The sequence below is a fragment of the Aristolochia californica genome, unplaced genomic scaffold (assembly GCF_029961685.1).
Source record: "Aristolochia californica isolate CCGP_79_NKW_82.1479 unplaced genomic scaffold, dmAriCali1.0.hap1 SCAF_16, whole genome shotgun sequence".
Classification (NCBI taxonomy): Eukaryota; Viridiplantae; Streptophyta; class Magnoliopsida; order Piperales; family Aristolochiaceae; genus Aristolochia; species Aristolochia californica.
In genome coordinates this window covers 18,043,389-18,060,767 of record NW_027181837.1, presented here as the reverse complement: position 1 = coordinate 18,060,767, position 17,379 = coordinate 18,043,389, and the positions used below count along the sequence as shown (strand labels likewise).

The following is a 17,379-nucleotide window of genomic DNA, read 5'->3' as shown; positions in this document are numbered from 1 at the left end:
ATTATCCTAAGCAAAGTGTGATTTGACACAAAGCAACGTTTTCAGAATTACAGTGAAAAGAGTTCTGCACTTTTCGATGAAATCCCACATAACTGAAAGTCAAAATCCACATAGTTCTGAACCAACTTGTGAACTTGAAAAATCCAGCCGACTTTAAAATCATGAAGCCACAAAAAGGGCCACTTTCAAATTTGTTATTGTGATTACTTATGCAAATGAACCTTGTTTTTGGTCAACATTATCCACATGAACCTCAAAGATATAGACAGTGCTAAAACCAGTATGAAATAAATCGAGTAACATGACCTCAAAAACTTGAAAATACAGAAAAAATAGATACGTTAACTGCAGATATGTATCCTATGCATCTGGTAAAACTTCAAGTACAGGGTAGAAAAGTGGTCCATCCCTACTCACTGAAGACATTCAAGTAGTGAACAAACAATTAAAAAGAATGCACCTTCTTGTCCTCCTTGCTCATTTAAGAAGAACTCCAAAAGCCGCGGTGAATCGTCTATTTGGTATCTATGGTTTGTTTTGGGAGAGACGAAAGAGGGAAGCGATATTTTTAGCGAAGAGTACCCGTGTTCCTCATAATCTTACAGCTAGACAAGGAATAAAAAAAAGAAAATGGAGCAAGAGGAAAGCAATAGGGAAAAGAAAGCAGCTTCACCGGCGAAGACAACTCGCCGGAGAATTTCTTCAGGCCAAAACAGATTGTCCTCCTACTTCGACTCGAACACGCGTCCCTATGTTGACGTTATCTCCTTCGATGATGGTTTTGTTATTAAAGTTTCGATGAAATCTGCAGATAGAAGATGGAATTCCTACGCTATATCTACAGAAACTTCATTGTCACACTTACAGGGTAGCAATTGCAGAGGAGCGGAAAGTTATCTGTTTTATCGCATCTCAAAAATAGGACGGAAAAGTGGATAAGTCTACCTACCTGAAGGGCCGAGCTGGAAATGATTGGTCGAATCCGTAGTTCGCCTGAGCAAAAAATCGGAAAGTCGTCAATGGCGCAAACATTGCAAGATCAGAAAGAGAGCTCTCGCAATGTTCCCTCGACTTCACGAACCTACAAAGATATTCTCCAAAATATACTGGACGAAGATCTCGGAATCCTATTTAGCTTTCGCAGCTGCATGGCAGGTCCCTACAGACGGGCGAACCGAGTTTTCTAGTGGACAGCCAGGAATGCTTTGAAGATGTGCATGGTTTTGTTGCCTCGGAGATTTTCGGCTGCGCTAAAAAGAAATGGATGCTCCCGTTTAGTGGGTCGGCATTGCGTCGGGTTTTGCGACCCGATCAGATTGGACTCGAACCGAATCGATTTGACCAAACCAGGCCAGACCTAAACCGATTCGACCCAGATGAAATACTAAATATGTGAAATCATCCCCCTCTTTCTTTTTTTCATTTTAATTAATAAATACTAAATATATTAAATATTAATCTACAATAATACCATTATCTCTATTTTATTATAAAAATAAGAAAAATTCTCTAATGAAAATCAACATGAATATATGAGGTAATAAATAAATACATAATAAAATAAAAAAATTAAGTCATACAATTCAAATTTAATGGTTAAATCAAAGTTGTGTGCATCTAAGATGCATCTAAGTTTTGATGGATTTAGGTCATTTTTTTTTTCAGTTTTTAAATCCAGAAACATTAGAAAAACTTGCAATTTGAGAAGGGGGTGAGACAAGATAAAGAAGGACCAGCAACAAGGTGGAGAACATCAAAGAAAACTGAAACAAAGAAGGATAGAGAGAAAAAGAAAGAAAAAAAAAAATGAGAAACTTAGAGAAATGGATGAAGGAAAAAACCAAATAAATGAGCATATTAAAGTTTTTGTTCAAAACATGAATCTGAAAAAAGACCACAGTTTCTGGAAAGAATTTTCAGCTTTAGTAGATTTTCTATAGAAATAAAAGGGAAATCCACATAGAAATATATCCTACTTTCATGGGAAGGCACTGATAAGATCAGTGAGATACCAGAGGAAAGAAATGGAAAAAAGATGGAAATCATTTATTAAGCTCTGATGGAAAATCTTATAATCATCAAATATTGAGAAAAACAATGATCTAAATAAGATTAGTAGCAGGAACAGTAAATAGAAAGTCAACTAACGGATGGAATGAGAAACAATTAATGTGTTTCTATGGCAGTGCATCACTTGACTTTCTATCTGGACATATTATTATAAGCTCAAATGTACAAAGACTATAATCCACATCAGTTTCTGTGTATACATTGGTATAAAAAATTTAAAAAATATTTGAAGATAGCATGTCTTCTAGTTCGGATGTGAAGCACAACCAAGTTATAAATAATGCTCACAACTCCATGAACTGCAAGAGTCTCTTCACCAAACTTAACCTCTCAGTTTACAATACAAAAAGCCTTCTCCATCTTCACACATCCCATCAAAGAAAATCCAATCTTCACACTTCCACTTATCAGTCTTATTTGTACAGAAAAAAAAAAACAAGAGAACAAAATGTTTTCAATAAGTCAAGCGCCAGTGGCAGGTTTACTTTCTTGCAGAGAAATCACCGTTTCAAATGCACCCACTAAGGCCTTCACTTTACTCTTCCTCATCTCCACAAGCTTACTTGCTGTTTCCTCAATCATCTCATTCAACAAACCTAGCTCTTCTTTTTTTCCCTGCGCATCTTGATGTCTAAGAACTACACTTTCAGTTCCAGCTTTAGGTTTCTCCAATTCCAGACTACCCAATTCTTTCTTCTTTCGAAAACTTCTCCTCCCAAGAACGCTTTTACCATTTTGGTTCTCACCAGTCACTCTTCCTCGCGTGAATCTCATTTTCCTTGCCACATTGTTCTCACTTGGAAGGCTAACCACCCTACCTCTCCTGAAGGAAAGTTTTTGTGCAACCTCATCTTTATCTTCAGGATGCGTAACTTTGCTCCGACTCTGTCTCCTTTTAGCTCCATTCTTTGGAACTTCATTAGACTTGCATGTTTCAGTATCTTCTTGTTCAGAAACTGAACCCTCAGCTTCACTAGTTAAGCATTCAGAACCCAATATGTCTTCCTTATCATGTAATGAGGTTGACAAAGTTAATGATGACTGTGATTGCCTTGAAGAAGTAGATGATTTTCTCTTAGGTTTTGACTCAGACATGTATAAAGTCTTCTCGCTGACTTTGTCCTCTTTGGCTTTTGATGTTCTAACTCTCGTCTGAATACTCTCTGTAGAAGGCCTCTTCATTTTTTGATATGTCAACGCATTCAACTGCGCCGTTCCATTGGAAGAAGATTTTGGGGTTAAAGTAGTAATGGATGATCTAAGTGTTTTTCTTTCCACAGGGGTGGATAATCCTGTATGCTTTGTTAACATAGCATTGCTTCTCCTCCGCCCATTTGAATTTTCCAAACGATTTGATGCATCTCTTTCACTCTTTTCACTACTCAAACCACCTAATAAATGTGAAGGGTTTACAGGATTGATGCGATTCTTCTGCAGCGAACTTAGACGTTTGAGACGATTCATGGAGATACTACTTTGGTTACTTCTTTTTGCAAGACCTACTGAAGGACTTGAAGGAGATGGTGAAGTTTTTGAAACTGGTGGCTTCAGCTTTGTCTTCGAAGAAATTGTGGGTTTAACTGTGATTTCAATTTTCTTGGCAGGTGTGATAGCCTTCTGCTTGATTACCTTTGTTGAACCAGATGATTGTGCTATCAGCTCGGGACTACTAGTTGCCTCTGCCTTGGTTGCCTGTTTCTTTTTCTGCTCACTAATTGATGGCTTTTTTAACTCAGTTTGAACATCCACCCCAGACAACTCCACCTTGGACTCCTTATTTCCCAGAACGAGTGCACGAATAGGGAGTCTTTTTTCTCTATTTGGAAATGACTGCTCTCTTCCATACTTGCAGAAATCATGGCAAGAACTTGTTGAAGCTCTCAGGTATATTGGTACAGGTCTTCCTTCACGGTTTCCTGTTGAATTTCTTCTAGCACCACTTCCTCCAGGCTTTGGCTTCTCAGAGAACATAGCCTGTGAAACAATGTCATTTTCTGATCCCCTTTCAGCCTGAGTAATAACCTCTATCTCCATAACATCTACTGGGTGGAGTTCATCACCACTCTTTCCAGTTCCTTCTTCAGCTTGGTCAGGAATAGTTTCCTTTTCCATGCTTTCTTCTGCCATAAGGGAAACAACAAAATATCTGCTACCTTCATGGTTTCCTGTTGAATTTATTCTAGCACCACTTTCTTCAGGCTTTGGCTTCTCAGAGAACATAGCCTGTGAAACAATGTCATTTTCTGATCCCCTTTCAGCCTGAGTAATAACCTTTATCTCCTTAACATCTGAGTGGAGTTCATCACCACTCTTTCCAGTTCCTTCTACAGCTTGGTCAGGAATAGTTTCCTTTTCCATGCTTTCTTCTCCCATAAGGGAAACAGCAAAATATCTGCTACCTTCCCTGAAGATACTTGGAAGGTACCGAATTCAGAAAAGCTGCAATCCTCTCCAAGCTCCAGACTATTCCTCACTTCCCTGTATCAGGAAATTATAAATGTAGTTTATAAGCAGATTAGCCTGAAAGCCATAGCAGGTTGTTTATGAAGAAACAAAGAAAATACCATAGAAGAACTCTTGTACAGCCCCATCAATGTAGTAGGAACAAAAACTCTCCTACTAGAGTTTCAAAAGCTATGATTCCTTGATAACCTAAATCGTCAACTTCTTACCCAAATTAATGCCGCAATTTGGCGATAATAGCTCGATTCTGAGAACTAACCCAAACCAAGATCCACCTCAAACATGTACCCAATACCTGCATTTAAAATTCCAGGTCATTAGTATATTTCATTAAGTGGCATTAAGAGGACAGACAACATAAGAAAACTTTGAGACACTAAGCAGACATTTATATATAACATTATGATACAAAAAGTTTTTCTATTCCTTTTTTTTTTTTTGTTAGAAGAAAGCAATGCTAAAAAAAAAAAGGAATATGAATCATTTAGGCATTTGCATTTATGCTTCCCTTCACTCTCCAAATGAATTAGGAAACTCCAACTTTGAATATGAAACTTCTAGGCCAAGTCAAGAAATGTAAAACCAGTAATCTTCAATCTCTAATGGAGTTTTATTTTTCTTTTATTTTTCTATAGTCAATCTCAAAACAAGTTAGGAAACACCAACTTTGAATATGAAAACTTCCCAGACAAGTTAGATATGTAAATGAGTAAGCAATTGACCGAAACAAATAGATTAAATAGCACAAATAGGACAGCATTCTGCACAATTCTCTGCCATTCTAGAATAAGATGTGGTAACCACGTAATAGAGACCATGAAAGCAACATTAGAGAACAAAACTGGAAGAAAAATCTTTCTTAAACTCAATCCTGGTTCCAAAATAAGTACTGCTTTCTAAAGAAAATTTCACAAATAATCTATAAAGTTCATCTGAAATATTCATAGATAGTAATAAAGAACAGTACTATAAGAAGAAGAAGTTATAGTAGCAAAACTTAAGTGGAGAAGGAAGAGAAAAGGGAAGTCCATAGGAAGAGTGACACATGAGAAATAACCAACAAATTCAATTCACATGTGTTTATCAAATATTAAAACTTTTTTTAAAGAATTCCATCATCAGAAAGGAAAGGCCAAGGTTTAATGGAAAAAGAGTTCAACAGAGAGCAAAGCTTAGCCCAGAAAGTTGAATCTATCAGCTGTGGTCAAACGGCAAGTCCTCAAATTTTTAGAAAAGGAAATCCAGCAATGCCATCAACCCATGTAGATAAAGGGTACATCATAAAGGTTATCAAAGTCCAGCAAGCGTTTTTCTTTCTAAAACTACATCAAACATTCAGAATCTGAAAAACTCTATAAGATGACAAAAAAGAAACTACAGATATCGGGACGAAAAAAAATTACCTATCTCAACTAAATGAATCAAAGACATTAAACGCCAAAAAATAAATAAATAAAAGAGGAAGAAAAAGAAACCATCCGATCCAGTCCCGAAATAGTAACAACAAATGTAAAATTAAATAATCCTGGTTCTCAAGTAATAAATTTTTATATAAAGATCATGAGGATAACAAGATAGATTGCCCGGTCCATATTTTAACCCCGCGAAAACAAAAAAAATGCGAAAAATCTCATTAAATAACAATGCCTGAGAACGTTTTATAGCTAAATGAATCTAAAAACAGGGCACGGGAGGTAAAATTGATGCGCATGAAAAAAAACGCCATAAAATCCAAATCTCCTGCCTCACCACTATTTCTCCCGTCAGGAACAAAAGAAAATCAGACAATCCATATCTACAAAAGAAACGTCATATTCTCATCCAAACATTGAACCCACAACCACGAAGATGCCGACGCATGAGACACATACCTCTCTGCAATCGCTGGGTACGAGAAATCGGTAAAGAAGAAAGCAAGACAAGTCGACAGGCTTTTGAGAAGCGACTTTTGGTGTACAGAGATCGTGTAAGCAACAAAGTTGGGTTCTTTGATGGGATCCGCTTCTTTTCTTTCCAAGCCGTTTGGATTTTGCGAGTTTGTTGCACGAAACGAAAAGAAGAAACACGACAGCGCAATTGCGGGTCCCAACCGAAAGCAACGGTCACACGCAGGGGGTTGTTCCGAGCGATTTTTGACGTCTCCTCTTCTACCCTTTCTCTCGTCGAAATTTCCTTCCCTTATGGTCACTAGAATTAAACATTGATACGGTAAAGCTCCTGAGAATCTATGGTAACCATGTAGGGTTTTGTAACTCATCTGAGTCGACTCAGACCTAGTGAGTTGAGTGATCTGGATGTAAAATGAATGAAGAAGAACCGAGTCAAGACCGAGTTGTTAAAGAAAATAAAATAGACAAAAAAGCTCGTGCATCAATGGAGGCAGACTAGTCCCAACCGAGGCCATTAATTTCCCCTTTATTCTTCTGGTTTGAAAAACCAGAAAGCACTCCATCTTCTCTGACGAAAACTCTTGCTTCCTCCTGATCATTTCATCACGATTTGGAGGAGCAAGGCTGAACAGCACTGGTAAACATTAATCTTTTAAAAAAAGCTCATTGGATTCTCTCTCTGATCATGTCCCACCTCTACCCTTTTCATCTATCCGGAATGATGCCAGAGTTCTGGAATGAATGAAAACATTTAGTCGTCTCCTAATCAGCGCCCGACCACATGCTCCAGTTTTAACTCTCTGGGCCTCTGCTCTTGACTTTTTTTTCTTCTTTTTTGGTATTGATAGCGAAGTCTCATCTGCTTCGGTGGTAAACGTTTGTTTGGAGAAGATGACTATCTAACCAATGAAACCAAAAGCTACATTCTAATCCCTTCTCTTAAAGCTATAAGAATACTCAGCTTTTTTTGTATCTGGTGCGCTTCTCTTGTACAAAACCATTTAAAGGAGGATCATTGCTTGGGCAGCAGAGAATGTTAACGCTTGGGGAAGAGGGGACTGCGACTGTTTGTTTGCAGGTTTTAATGGTTACTAGGAGCCTTGGAGCCATCACCAAAAATGAAAAGGCCCCGTGACACCCATACTTTGCCTCCAAAGGAAAACAAAAGCACTGGGCAACTTTTTTTGTGGACTAGTAGTGTCTTCCTGGCCTTATTAGACAAGAAAAATGGAAACTCTGGTGTTAATGGAGATTATAAGTATCTAAAGACTAAAACCCTCTAGTCCCTTCACTAGACCATTAATATTTTTAAATACCTATGATGCCTGTTGTCTTTATAACTAGGGTAGATTTGCCCTTCAAGCTGGTCCAGTTAGAAATGGACCATTATTTGGTTTCAACGACATTAAGGGTTTGTTTGGAACCCCATAGAAAAAAAATAAAAATAAGAATTTGACTATTATTATTCCAAAATATAGTTAGTGAAAACGAGAATTTGATCATTATCTCATTTAATGGTCAATTTTTTTTTCTTTTCTAGGGGTTCCAAACCGACCCTAAAACTAAGACAAAATGGGAGGAAAAGTCACTTGACTCAAGTAGTGTGAGAGATTCAACCAATGTACCAAGGAGCTCCTAATGAAAGTTCATACAAATCCGAACCCCTTACTAGCCCTTATGTGCTTGCATGGCAAGGAGAGATCCCCACTCCCCCACACAACTACACAAAAACATTGCTCAGCCTTAATTCATTTATTTTTATTGAAAAGTAGTATAAGTATTTTTATATCATATTTTTAATGGAAAAAAAAAGTGTGCACATGAGGCCATATAAACTTATGTGCATACAATGTTTAGTTTAACCATCAAACTTAGTTGAATAACCTAATTTTTTCCCCTTATTTCACATTCATTTATTGATCCATGCTTTAATACATATGTCCATTTTTATTTTTATTTTTTAACAAAATTTAATGATATAAAAGAGATAATGGCATTGTTGTACACATAACAAAGTGAATAACATTCTTGTAAATAGATTAACTTTCCTAGGGGGTTAGTATGTTTAGAATTGTATTTCTAGGATATACCTTTTGAAATTCGAAGAGAATTTGGAAAGAGAAAGGGGCAGGGAGGTGCCCTCTCCTTGTAGTTTGGCGGGAGTAAGTGATGTTCTTCCTTCTTCCTCCTTAGGGGAAGTAAACAACCAAGCGAGATAAGACATAAGACATGTCCCTCACTCATTTAATCTGAACATAGGTTTCATATCATGGGTTTCACAAGAAATTTGAACCTTGGTGATTTAGAGGTTCTACTTGCTCTTTATAACCAAATGTTGTCCCAAGTTTTTTGAAGTATCTTTTAAGAAGTCCCTAATCTCATTTTATAAAACTATTTTTTAGTTCGCACTTAAATGATTGAACCGCTCTTTAAGAATATATAACATATGTCAACACTCTCCTACAAGTTGGGTGATACAAATCAAACAAACCTAGATTATTACATAAATAAATGAAATATTTCTTATTAAAGACCATGGTAAAAATATGACCAACTTGTTATGAAGATGTTACATATAAAGTAGAAATGTAGCCGTTCAACACCGCATCTTGGATAAAGCGATGATCCGCTTTAATAGGCTCTGTTTGCTAAAAGAAATGGAGGAATTACAATAAAAATAGTTACCTGATTATCACATCACATCTCTATAGGATTTGCAACTGATACATCAAATTCCTCTGGTATGGACTTGATCCACATCTCATCTCTATTGAATGAAAACTTGACGAAGAAAAGACTAAAAAAGGCTCCTTTCATGCCCTTTCCTTTTGGCCTCATTTGATACATTATACATGGACATCAAACAACTTGTCCTCGTGACAAAGAAAGTTCGAACATGCAATCAAGCATGTCAATTCTTTGATTCACTGGTTTTTTCCTATAAATCAGAAGAGATAACTCTACCTTTCATAGTACATGTTAGTGTTTTTTCCAAGTATTTTTTGTAAAAATGCACTTTCAGGGACCATTAGTGCCTCATGTTTCTTGAAAATTTTTTTTTGCTAGAATTTACTATCAGGAAAATTATATAATTTTTCAAGTAAGATTTTTCAGTTAAAATGGATCGAAAAATCATATGAATTTTTTTTTAATAAATATTTTACAATTGATGTTATAATACTTTCAACACAAAGTAATTTTTCATGGCAATTTATATTTGATAATTTATTTTACTGAAATTTATCGGATAAGTATGGTAATGTATGAGATTGATTATTAATTTTTATTTATTTCCTTGGAAAAGATACCAATAGGTCCATTTAATTTTCCTTGAATTTTTCTATTTTTTATGTAATTTCCTTGTAAGACACTAATAGGATTTTATATGAAGGTTTATTGAAAATATGTATCCTAGGGAAAAATATTTCTAGCTTTTCTTTGGATATAAATTTCTTAGTAAGGGTACTAAAGAGACTTTAGGGTGTTAATTTTTCTTATACACTTTTTTTTTTAAAAAAATGATAGCATTATAATATAATTTTTTGAGTTAACTGAAACTAAATTTAGGGCTTGTTAGTGCACTTTATAATTCACTTTCATTAGGGGAAGTGGCTTCAAAAGCTTTAGTGTATTGTGTAAGTGGAGAGTGACAGTGAATTCACTCCATGAGACCAGTGAATTCACTTTCACTCGTCATTTCACTCAATGTCTGACGTCAAGACTAAATTAATTTAATTGAATTTTAATGGAAATATTTATATTATTTTATTAATAAAATATCTTATTTATTTATTTATTATTTTTATGACTTTTAATATAATATTAAATTATTAATCTAAGAATGATAATTAAGATATTGTAAAAGTAAAAATTTGATCAAGTATTTAGAGTAAATATTTTTAAAGTATTCTATGTTTTACAATTAATTAAATTATTATTTTAATTTTAATTTTTAATTATTGTATTAATTTTGATTAAACAAAAATCTATTAATAAAATATCCTATTTATTTATTTATTATATTCAACACTTTTAATAGTATATTAAATTACTAACTTAAGAGTGATAATTTAGATATTGTAAAACTAAGAACTTGATTAAGTATCTAGACATTATAAAATTAATCATGTTTATTTATGTATATTATTTTTTATATTTAATTAATTTTATATTTTTATTAAAAAATAATTTATCTTATTTTTAATTAAAAATTAAATAAAAATATCTTAATAAAATTAAATCAATCAAGGTATTTTATTAATAAACTCATTCTCCATTTTTCACTAAATTTTTTATTATACACACTAATAATTCACTATCACTTTCTCAAAGCCCCCTTAATCATACGGAATCATGGCAATTGTACATGTGGGTCCCATGGTCGCTCCATTTCCACCCATAAACAGATTCGTTCAGGGGCAAAATGATTTCTACCTGATGCCCCATGGGCATGGGTAGATTTGTAACTTCATATTATCTCCATTTCGATCCTATAAAGTCATTGAAAGAGCTTGTTGGCGAATTCCAGAGACGCGAGACCATAAAGAAGGCTGGTTCTGCTTTTCCTCGAGTTCGAACCGATCGATCGGGAGGGAGAAAGAAGAGAGAACCAAGGCAGGGATAGAAAGAGTGACACGAGAGAGTAAGGGGAGAGGAAGGTAGAAATGGAGGGTTCTTTCCTCTTCTCCGTCTCTCCTCGGTCCTCTTCCTTGTCCTTCAGATGATCCCGATGCTTCCGGATTTTATCATTGGTAAGATTGACTCATCCGTTAGTCTTTTGATCCATTTTTCTTTTAGTTTTTTGGGTCGCCCTGTTTCCAACTTGTGAAACGTCTTGGCCTAGGTGTATCGAGGTTTTGTCTGTCGGGACTGTGGGCGGTGCTATGGAATTTGGGGTCTTTTACAATTCTGCATTATTGGATTAAAGTTTTGTGTTTACGTGTTTGTTTCCTTTATTTCACAAAATTCAGCAGTATATCTAGCACTTTGCTGCTTGGTGCTGTCTAAGGTGAATATTTTGGAATAATTTGCCTCAAAGCTATTGAGATTTTGAAGCTTGGACTAGGGACTGTGGGCGATGCTATGGAATTTTTTGGTGTATGTTTCTGAGGGGGGAAGGCTTGTGTCCGAAATAAACTGATCCTGGTATTACGTATTCCAATCACTGAAACGGGGATGGGAATCTTATCCACTGTGAGGGGAGGTTCAATACTGGTAATGAACTTTGAAATAATGATGTATATCGGATTTTAAAAAGCTTGGAGTTTTGGTCTTTTCATCCTTTCAAGTAGTAAGTATTTAATCTGTTTAGTCGTTAACAGAAAAAAAAAACCATCTGCTAAGTAGCTATAGATCTTTTTCCTTTTACCTTTCGATCCTCTTTTGCAATACTTTTTCGTGAGTGTTTATGTCTCAGTATATGTTTGACCTGGAAAATGATATGAAAACTGTAAGTTGGGTCCAGGGCCCATCCCAAAATGATTAGCCAAGGTAGAAAACCTCTTTCCCAACTAATTAATCTAAGATCTTTGTACTCACTAATCCATGTGGGACTATTCTTTAATATTCCTTCTCTCGGCTCTCTTTTAGGGCTTTACATGTGGACAATTTTGGTAGAGGCCACGTTTGAGTTCATACTATACAATGTGAAGTTGGATCCAAGACCCATCTTAAAATGACTAGCCAAGTTAGAAAACCTCTTTTTCACTTAATAAACTCAAGATCTTGGTATTGACTAATCCATGTTGGTTATTCTTTGACAAAAACAAGCTAATCAAATAGAATTTTTTTTAGTTACCGGTTGGATTTCCATCTGAAGATTATGTGAAGCCAAAAATTTATTGGACATAACGAGATTCATAGGTCATAGTTAAATCTAAGTGGATGAGCGCTTTGTGTAGGGGCTCCTTAATTCTTTAGAAACCGGCTTCTATTTAATAAGTTTTCTTTTTCTGTCACCTTTTAAAAGTTCTTGTAGTTGAGTTACGACCTTGCCATCTTGAGTATTTTGCTTGCAGGATATATCATCTCAACTCCTTCATCATCTACTTACAGGCAGCATATCTTATTTCAGGTTCATCTCACGGAATGGAACATCCGGACCAATAGTTGGAATCTTGGGTTTCCCAAAGTGGCTTCTGATAAAATCCATGCTTTGGGTTTTACATTTCAGCTGGATGTTCTTGTAGTTGCGCTCTTTCTTTAGCAATATGTGGAGTTTTGCTTCAAATGCCCTAGCTGGAAGCATCGGGCAGAAGAATTCTTCTACAATTTTAAGTCAAGTTGCATCTGAATGCTCAGATGATGAAGTTTCTGCTAGCACAAGCAGAGAGGAAGGGCTCGAGTGCCCTATATGTTGGGAATCCTTCAATATTGTTGAGAATGTACCTTATGTCTTATGGTGTGGTCACACCCTTTGCAAGAACTGTGTCTTAGGCCTTCAGTGGGCTGTAGTAAAGTTCCCGACACTCCCAGTTCAGCTTCCTCTTTTCATCTCCTGCCCTTGGTGTCACCTACTTTCCTTTCGGTTGGTTTACAAGGGAAACCTCAAGTTTCCCCGAAAGAACTTTTTCCTCCTCTGGATGGTTGAGAGCATGAATGGGGACTGTGCTCAGCCTCATACTCGTCATTGTCAAGATCACCAGACTAGTTGGTCCTCAAATGGTGATGTAGCACTGGGTAATCAGTCTCCACGTCACAGTAACCAACTTAGAAGAGGTCCTTGCATGATACCAGAGGAATCTCAACCAAATCGTAATCAAGTGAACCTTGCTGGTGACTACCTTAACTTAGGTAGGCTTCATTCATCATTGTGCAAATCTTTAGTTTTCTTCGTTCACTTGACTGCCAAATTCCCATTGGTTGTTATACTTCTTTTGATTGTTCTATATGCAATTCCGGCCAGTGCTGCCGTCTTGGCTCTGTATATTCTTGTGACTGTGCTGTTTGCTCTGCCATCTTTTCTCATACTTTACTTTGCTTATCCTAGTTTGGATTGGCTGGTGAGAGAAATCATCACTTGAAATGCCATATTGTGCTATTCAACAAATATCCTGTGTATAGAAGTTGGCACTCCTGCTTAGGTGCTTATCATCGTTTTGACCACCTAGTCTGTGGTGTAATGTGAACCACTTGTGTCATTCAGTGGTGTATGAAAGTGGTCTGCTTTCTACTGATTAGCATGTTTTCAGGATGCCAACGTGCTGTTTTGGGAAATGGATTGAAGTTCGGTGCATGCTTGCTATGATGGTAGTGAAGATTTGAAGGTTTTGTGCTGTTTAGTTGATTGCTCCCACTAGCAATCTCTGATGCTTTTGTGAACTAGTCATATTGTGTTTGACCTCACACATCTGTAATGCCATATTTACTGGTCTCAAGGAGATGTTATATTTGTAGTGATGAACTATGTCCAATATTTGTTTTGTTTGTGTTCTTCTACATAGCTTCGTTATAAATGTCGTCTTTTTACCATGGTCATTTCTCATCCCAGAATTCCCCTAAACTGGCTGACAATGTTATATTTTTGCTGGTTTGTGTCGTTAGCCCGAGGTTTTATATCATGTAGTCCCTCTAGTTTCTATGTTATCAAAACTGTAGCTTGAAGCAGTTACTAATGGTTTGAATGAGTAGAAGTAGGTACAATCCTTCCAGCAGCAGTCATTTGTGGTCTCTAGTAAGTTGATCAAACAGAGAGTATTTAATGTTCTTAAAGCTGACACAACACCTTCACACTATTAAGTTGAAGAATCATACTATTGAGATGAAGACAAGTCAAACTGGAAGAAGGCCATTAAAGAAAACTCATTGTATTTGTTATTTATTTACTTTTATTTTGCGTGTTGTTATTGTTGTTATTTCTTTTAATATTTAATTTTGTATAAAATCCTCTTTGAGGAGAGTCTAGTCTTTCTCGTGGTTCTGCAGAGTTGACTCTTGTCATTCTCAAGGTTGGACAAAGTCTATTTGTAAATATAAAAAATTTGACTCTAGCTTGTTTATAGACCATGGTTTTTCGACTCATTGAGTCACTCAACCGAGTCAAATCAGATTTAGGAATTAGGATTGGGCAAGCCTAGTTAAAGGGTGGGACTCATCCCTTTTACTCTGATCGATTGCCCTTTCAATCACCCCAAGTTTGACCACGAGACTTGCGAGTCTCAATTTGACCCTAAGAATTTCATGTGTGCGAGTGGAAAAACCTTGTTGAAATTTTGCTTATCAAAGTATGCAACGTTGACTCTCTTGTTCACCAACAATTGATTCTATTTTTAAGGGATTTTTGGCAACCTAGAGTGGATTCTAGTAAAGGATGAAAGCCCTTTGCTTCCATCCGTAAAAAAAATGGCTACTTGTTTCGATGAGGTGAGTTTCATCACTAGACTTCTACAAAATATGTACTAAAAATAAGAACTTTAGAAAAAACCAATTTATGATTCAAAATAAAATAAATTAAATTTTTAAGAAAATTTATGTTTGTTTTGAGTATGGAAAACCAAGGCTTAGAAGAAACAAATGCCCAAACCTAGAAGGAACTCCATCCTTAAGTAAAGATCCAAAGAAGAAGAAGAAAAAAAAATCTTGATCTCAGTTTGAGATGTCATGGAAGAAAAGTCTAGCCTTTCCAAGGAAGAAATGTAGGACTCAAGGCAATTGAAGATGAAGACAAGTCTACCACTTCGGAAAAGGTAAGCAATTCAGATTATGAAAGTGAATTAGAATCTTTTGGAAAGATTTATTCAGAGTCTAAATAAATACAAAGAGAAATGCAAACTCAAAGACATGAGATTGCAAAGCTCAAGGAAGAGCCCATTCATTGTCATGAAGGAAGCAAATGAAAAGCATATGGTTAATGCTTAAAGGCAAAGTGGGGTGATAGACAAGCTATCATGTGATAGACTTGTGTTAAAACACACCCACGTGTGGGTGGGTGGCATGACTAGTAAATAAGAAGAACTTTCATAGAAATGACAAAAAATTATAATTATGCAATCTCGTGTATTCTTTCTTATGTATTTCTCTTTCTGAATCATGTAGCTCTAAAAGCATTGTAGTCATTGTAAACACTTTCCCACAACTATAAATACAACTTCAATGCATGGGGTAGAGCATTTAAGCCTCTTCCTCTTGGGTCAAATTCTTTCGTACACCTCTTTTTTTTCCTCTTCTTTCTCTCCCTTGGTTTCTTCTGTCCTATCTTCCTAGAGCTAAAGCAACATAGCAAAGTGGGCAAAGATCTGAGATGGAAAAGGAGAAGAAGATGGAAAACAAAGGGAGGAAGAAGAAGAAAAAGAAAAAGAAAACGAGTTTCTCGTTTTTTCCTTTAGTCTTCTTTCCAAAGTTTAGAATTTCATAGGATTTTTCACTATCATACCATACATTTCATGTTCGGAATTAGACGTTCTATTTTCAAACTAACAAGAACAATAATAATAATTGGGAAGAAGAAAGAAAAATAAACACAGAAAAATACAACAAGATTTATACAGGTTTGCCTCAAGGTGAGATTACGTCATGTCTTTCGCCACTGCTGTAATCCACTATAAAGATGAAATAGTTTACAAGATAAATCACTTCTCTAACCTCTTTGGCTACAACAGATGATAATACTCCAGGTGATAAAACCCTAATAATAACGCCCCCAAATATAAAGAGAAAATTAGGACAACTAGATTACAAGTGTAAAATCCCCAAACTACCCTTAATGAAACAGGAGTCAATATATCATAGATTTGGCGAGGGCTCCGCCCCCACACTCCCGGGAGGGGGGCTCCCCGCCCCCTTCCAACCCCCACGATGACCTTAGGCTCCACAACTTAACATTTCATATAAAAAAAAATATATTGTTGGAAAAATATTTGACTATAGTTTTCAACTAAAAAAGAATTGATGGAATCAAATTTTTCTACAAAGAAAAATTGACATTTGAAGTAGCAGAGGTAAAGCAGCAAAAAAAGTTTCATGTAGCAACAAAAAACCTCAAATTTTTGAATGGTTTATATTAACATGACTGGAAATTTATTTTGACAATTCTATCTCAAAATAAAGCTATGTGTGTTTACTTTCTATCCCAATAAACCATTTCTCAATCTGATCTTTCTAGAAAGAGATATCCACATTGGAAGAATCAAAGATCATGATAGTATCCTATTGGATGCGAAAATCCGAATTTAAGCCAAATTTTTTGCTTCACTTTTCGAGCTGCTAATATTGGTTAGGTTTCCTATTTGTTTTCAAACTCTAGTCAATATTTTACCAACTTGAGTATCTTTCCTTCATTAAAATTTTTCCTTTATTTAATCTCACATTATATTAGTTTTCTTAAGAGAAGTTTTTCCTTATATAAGTTTAGTTTTTTTTTTTTACGAAGTCTAAATTTTTTGAATTAGAAAGTCTTGTTTCTTCATTATAATTCCAAATATTTCCTAAATCTCCCTTATTCTAGAATTTATCTCTTGAATATTTTCTTTCCAAACTGGTCTAGTTGTGTTAAAAAGTAATTGCCTTATACAAGAAGTCTATGTTTAAAATTGTTTCATTATTATGTTCCATCCCAAAACTTTCTTATTGAAGATATTTTTTTAACTTTCCTCAATTATCATGTTCATAGAGGTATTGGTTTTTATCTCTCTCTTGAGTCAAACTTCGTCAACCCCCAAAAGTTTTGGTCAAATTTGTTAAGTTATTCCAGTACTACCATTACAACCTCCTTCTTATTACGGTGGTGGTTATTTTCTTTTCCTTAAATCTCCCATTACCCTTTTACTTGGTCACCTTTCTCCTGTCATCCTTTTCTCACTCTCATTTACCCTCTTAGGCCAACCCCTTGGTGCGTTGCTTTGGATGGTCTTTTTTTTTTATATATGGGTGTTTTTAAGTCCATTGAGACTTTTTTATTCATACCCTTTGGCTTTTTATCATCGTCTTTTGAGTGACAGACATTACCCTTTTTAGTGAGTAT

General features: G+C 35.6%; 2 protein-coding genes across 2 annotated transcripts; one reads left to right on the top strand and one right to left on the bottom strand.

Annotated features, from left to right (window-relative positions):
• Positions 1-2,200: 2,200 nt before the first annotated feature.
• Positions 2,201-6,511, bottom strand: LOC137953407 (uncharacterized). Its single transcript, XM_068800797.1, has 3 exons — positions 6,405-6,511; positions 4,743-4,828; positions 2,201-4,548 (listed from the first exon to the last, which is right to left on the bottom strand). Exon 3 carries the CDS (start codon positions 4,441-4,443, stop codon positions 2,533-2,535), a length of 1,911 nt encoding a protein of 636 aa, XP_068656898.1. The 5' UTR covers positions 4,444-4,548; positions 4,743-4,828; positions 6,405-6,511; the 3' UTR covers positions 2,201-2,532.
• A 4,449-nt stretch (positions 6,512-10,960) lies between these two features.
• Positions 10,961-13,898, top strand: LOC137953171 (uncharacterized). Its single transcript, XM_068800427.1, has 2 exons — positions 10,961-11,173; positions 12,496-13,898. The coding sequence occupies exon 2, from the start codon at positions 12,632-12,634 to the stop codon at positions 13,442-13,444; it is 813 nt and encodes a 270-aa protein (XP_068656528.1). The 5' UTR covers positions 10,961-11,173; positions 12,496-12,631; the 3' UTR covers positions 13,445-13,898.
• The last annotated feature ends 3,481 nt before the right edge of the window (positions 13,899-17,379 follow it).

Coding starts and splice junctions, on each gene's coding strand:
- LOC137953407 (XM_068800797.1), bottom strand. CDS start 4,443: ATGGGAGAAGAAAGCATGGAAAAGGAAACTATTCCTGACCAAGCTGTA.
- LOC137953171 (XM_068800427.1), top strand. CDS start 12,632: ATGTGGAGTTTTGCTTCAAATGCCCTAGCTGGAAGCATCGGGCAGAAG.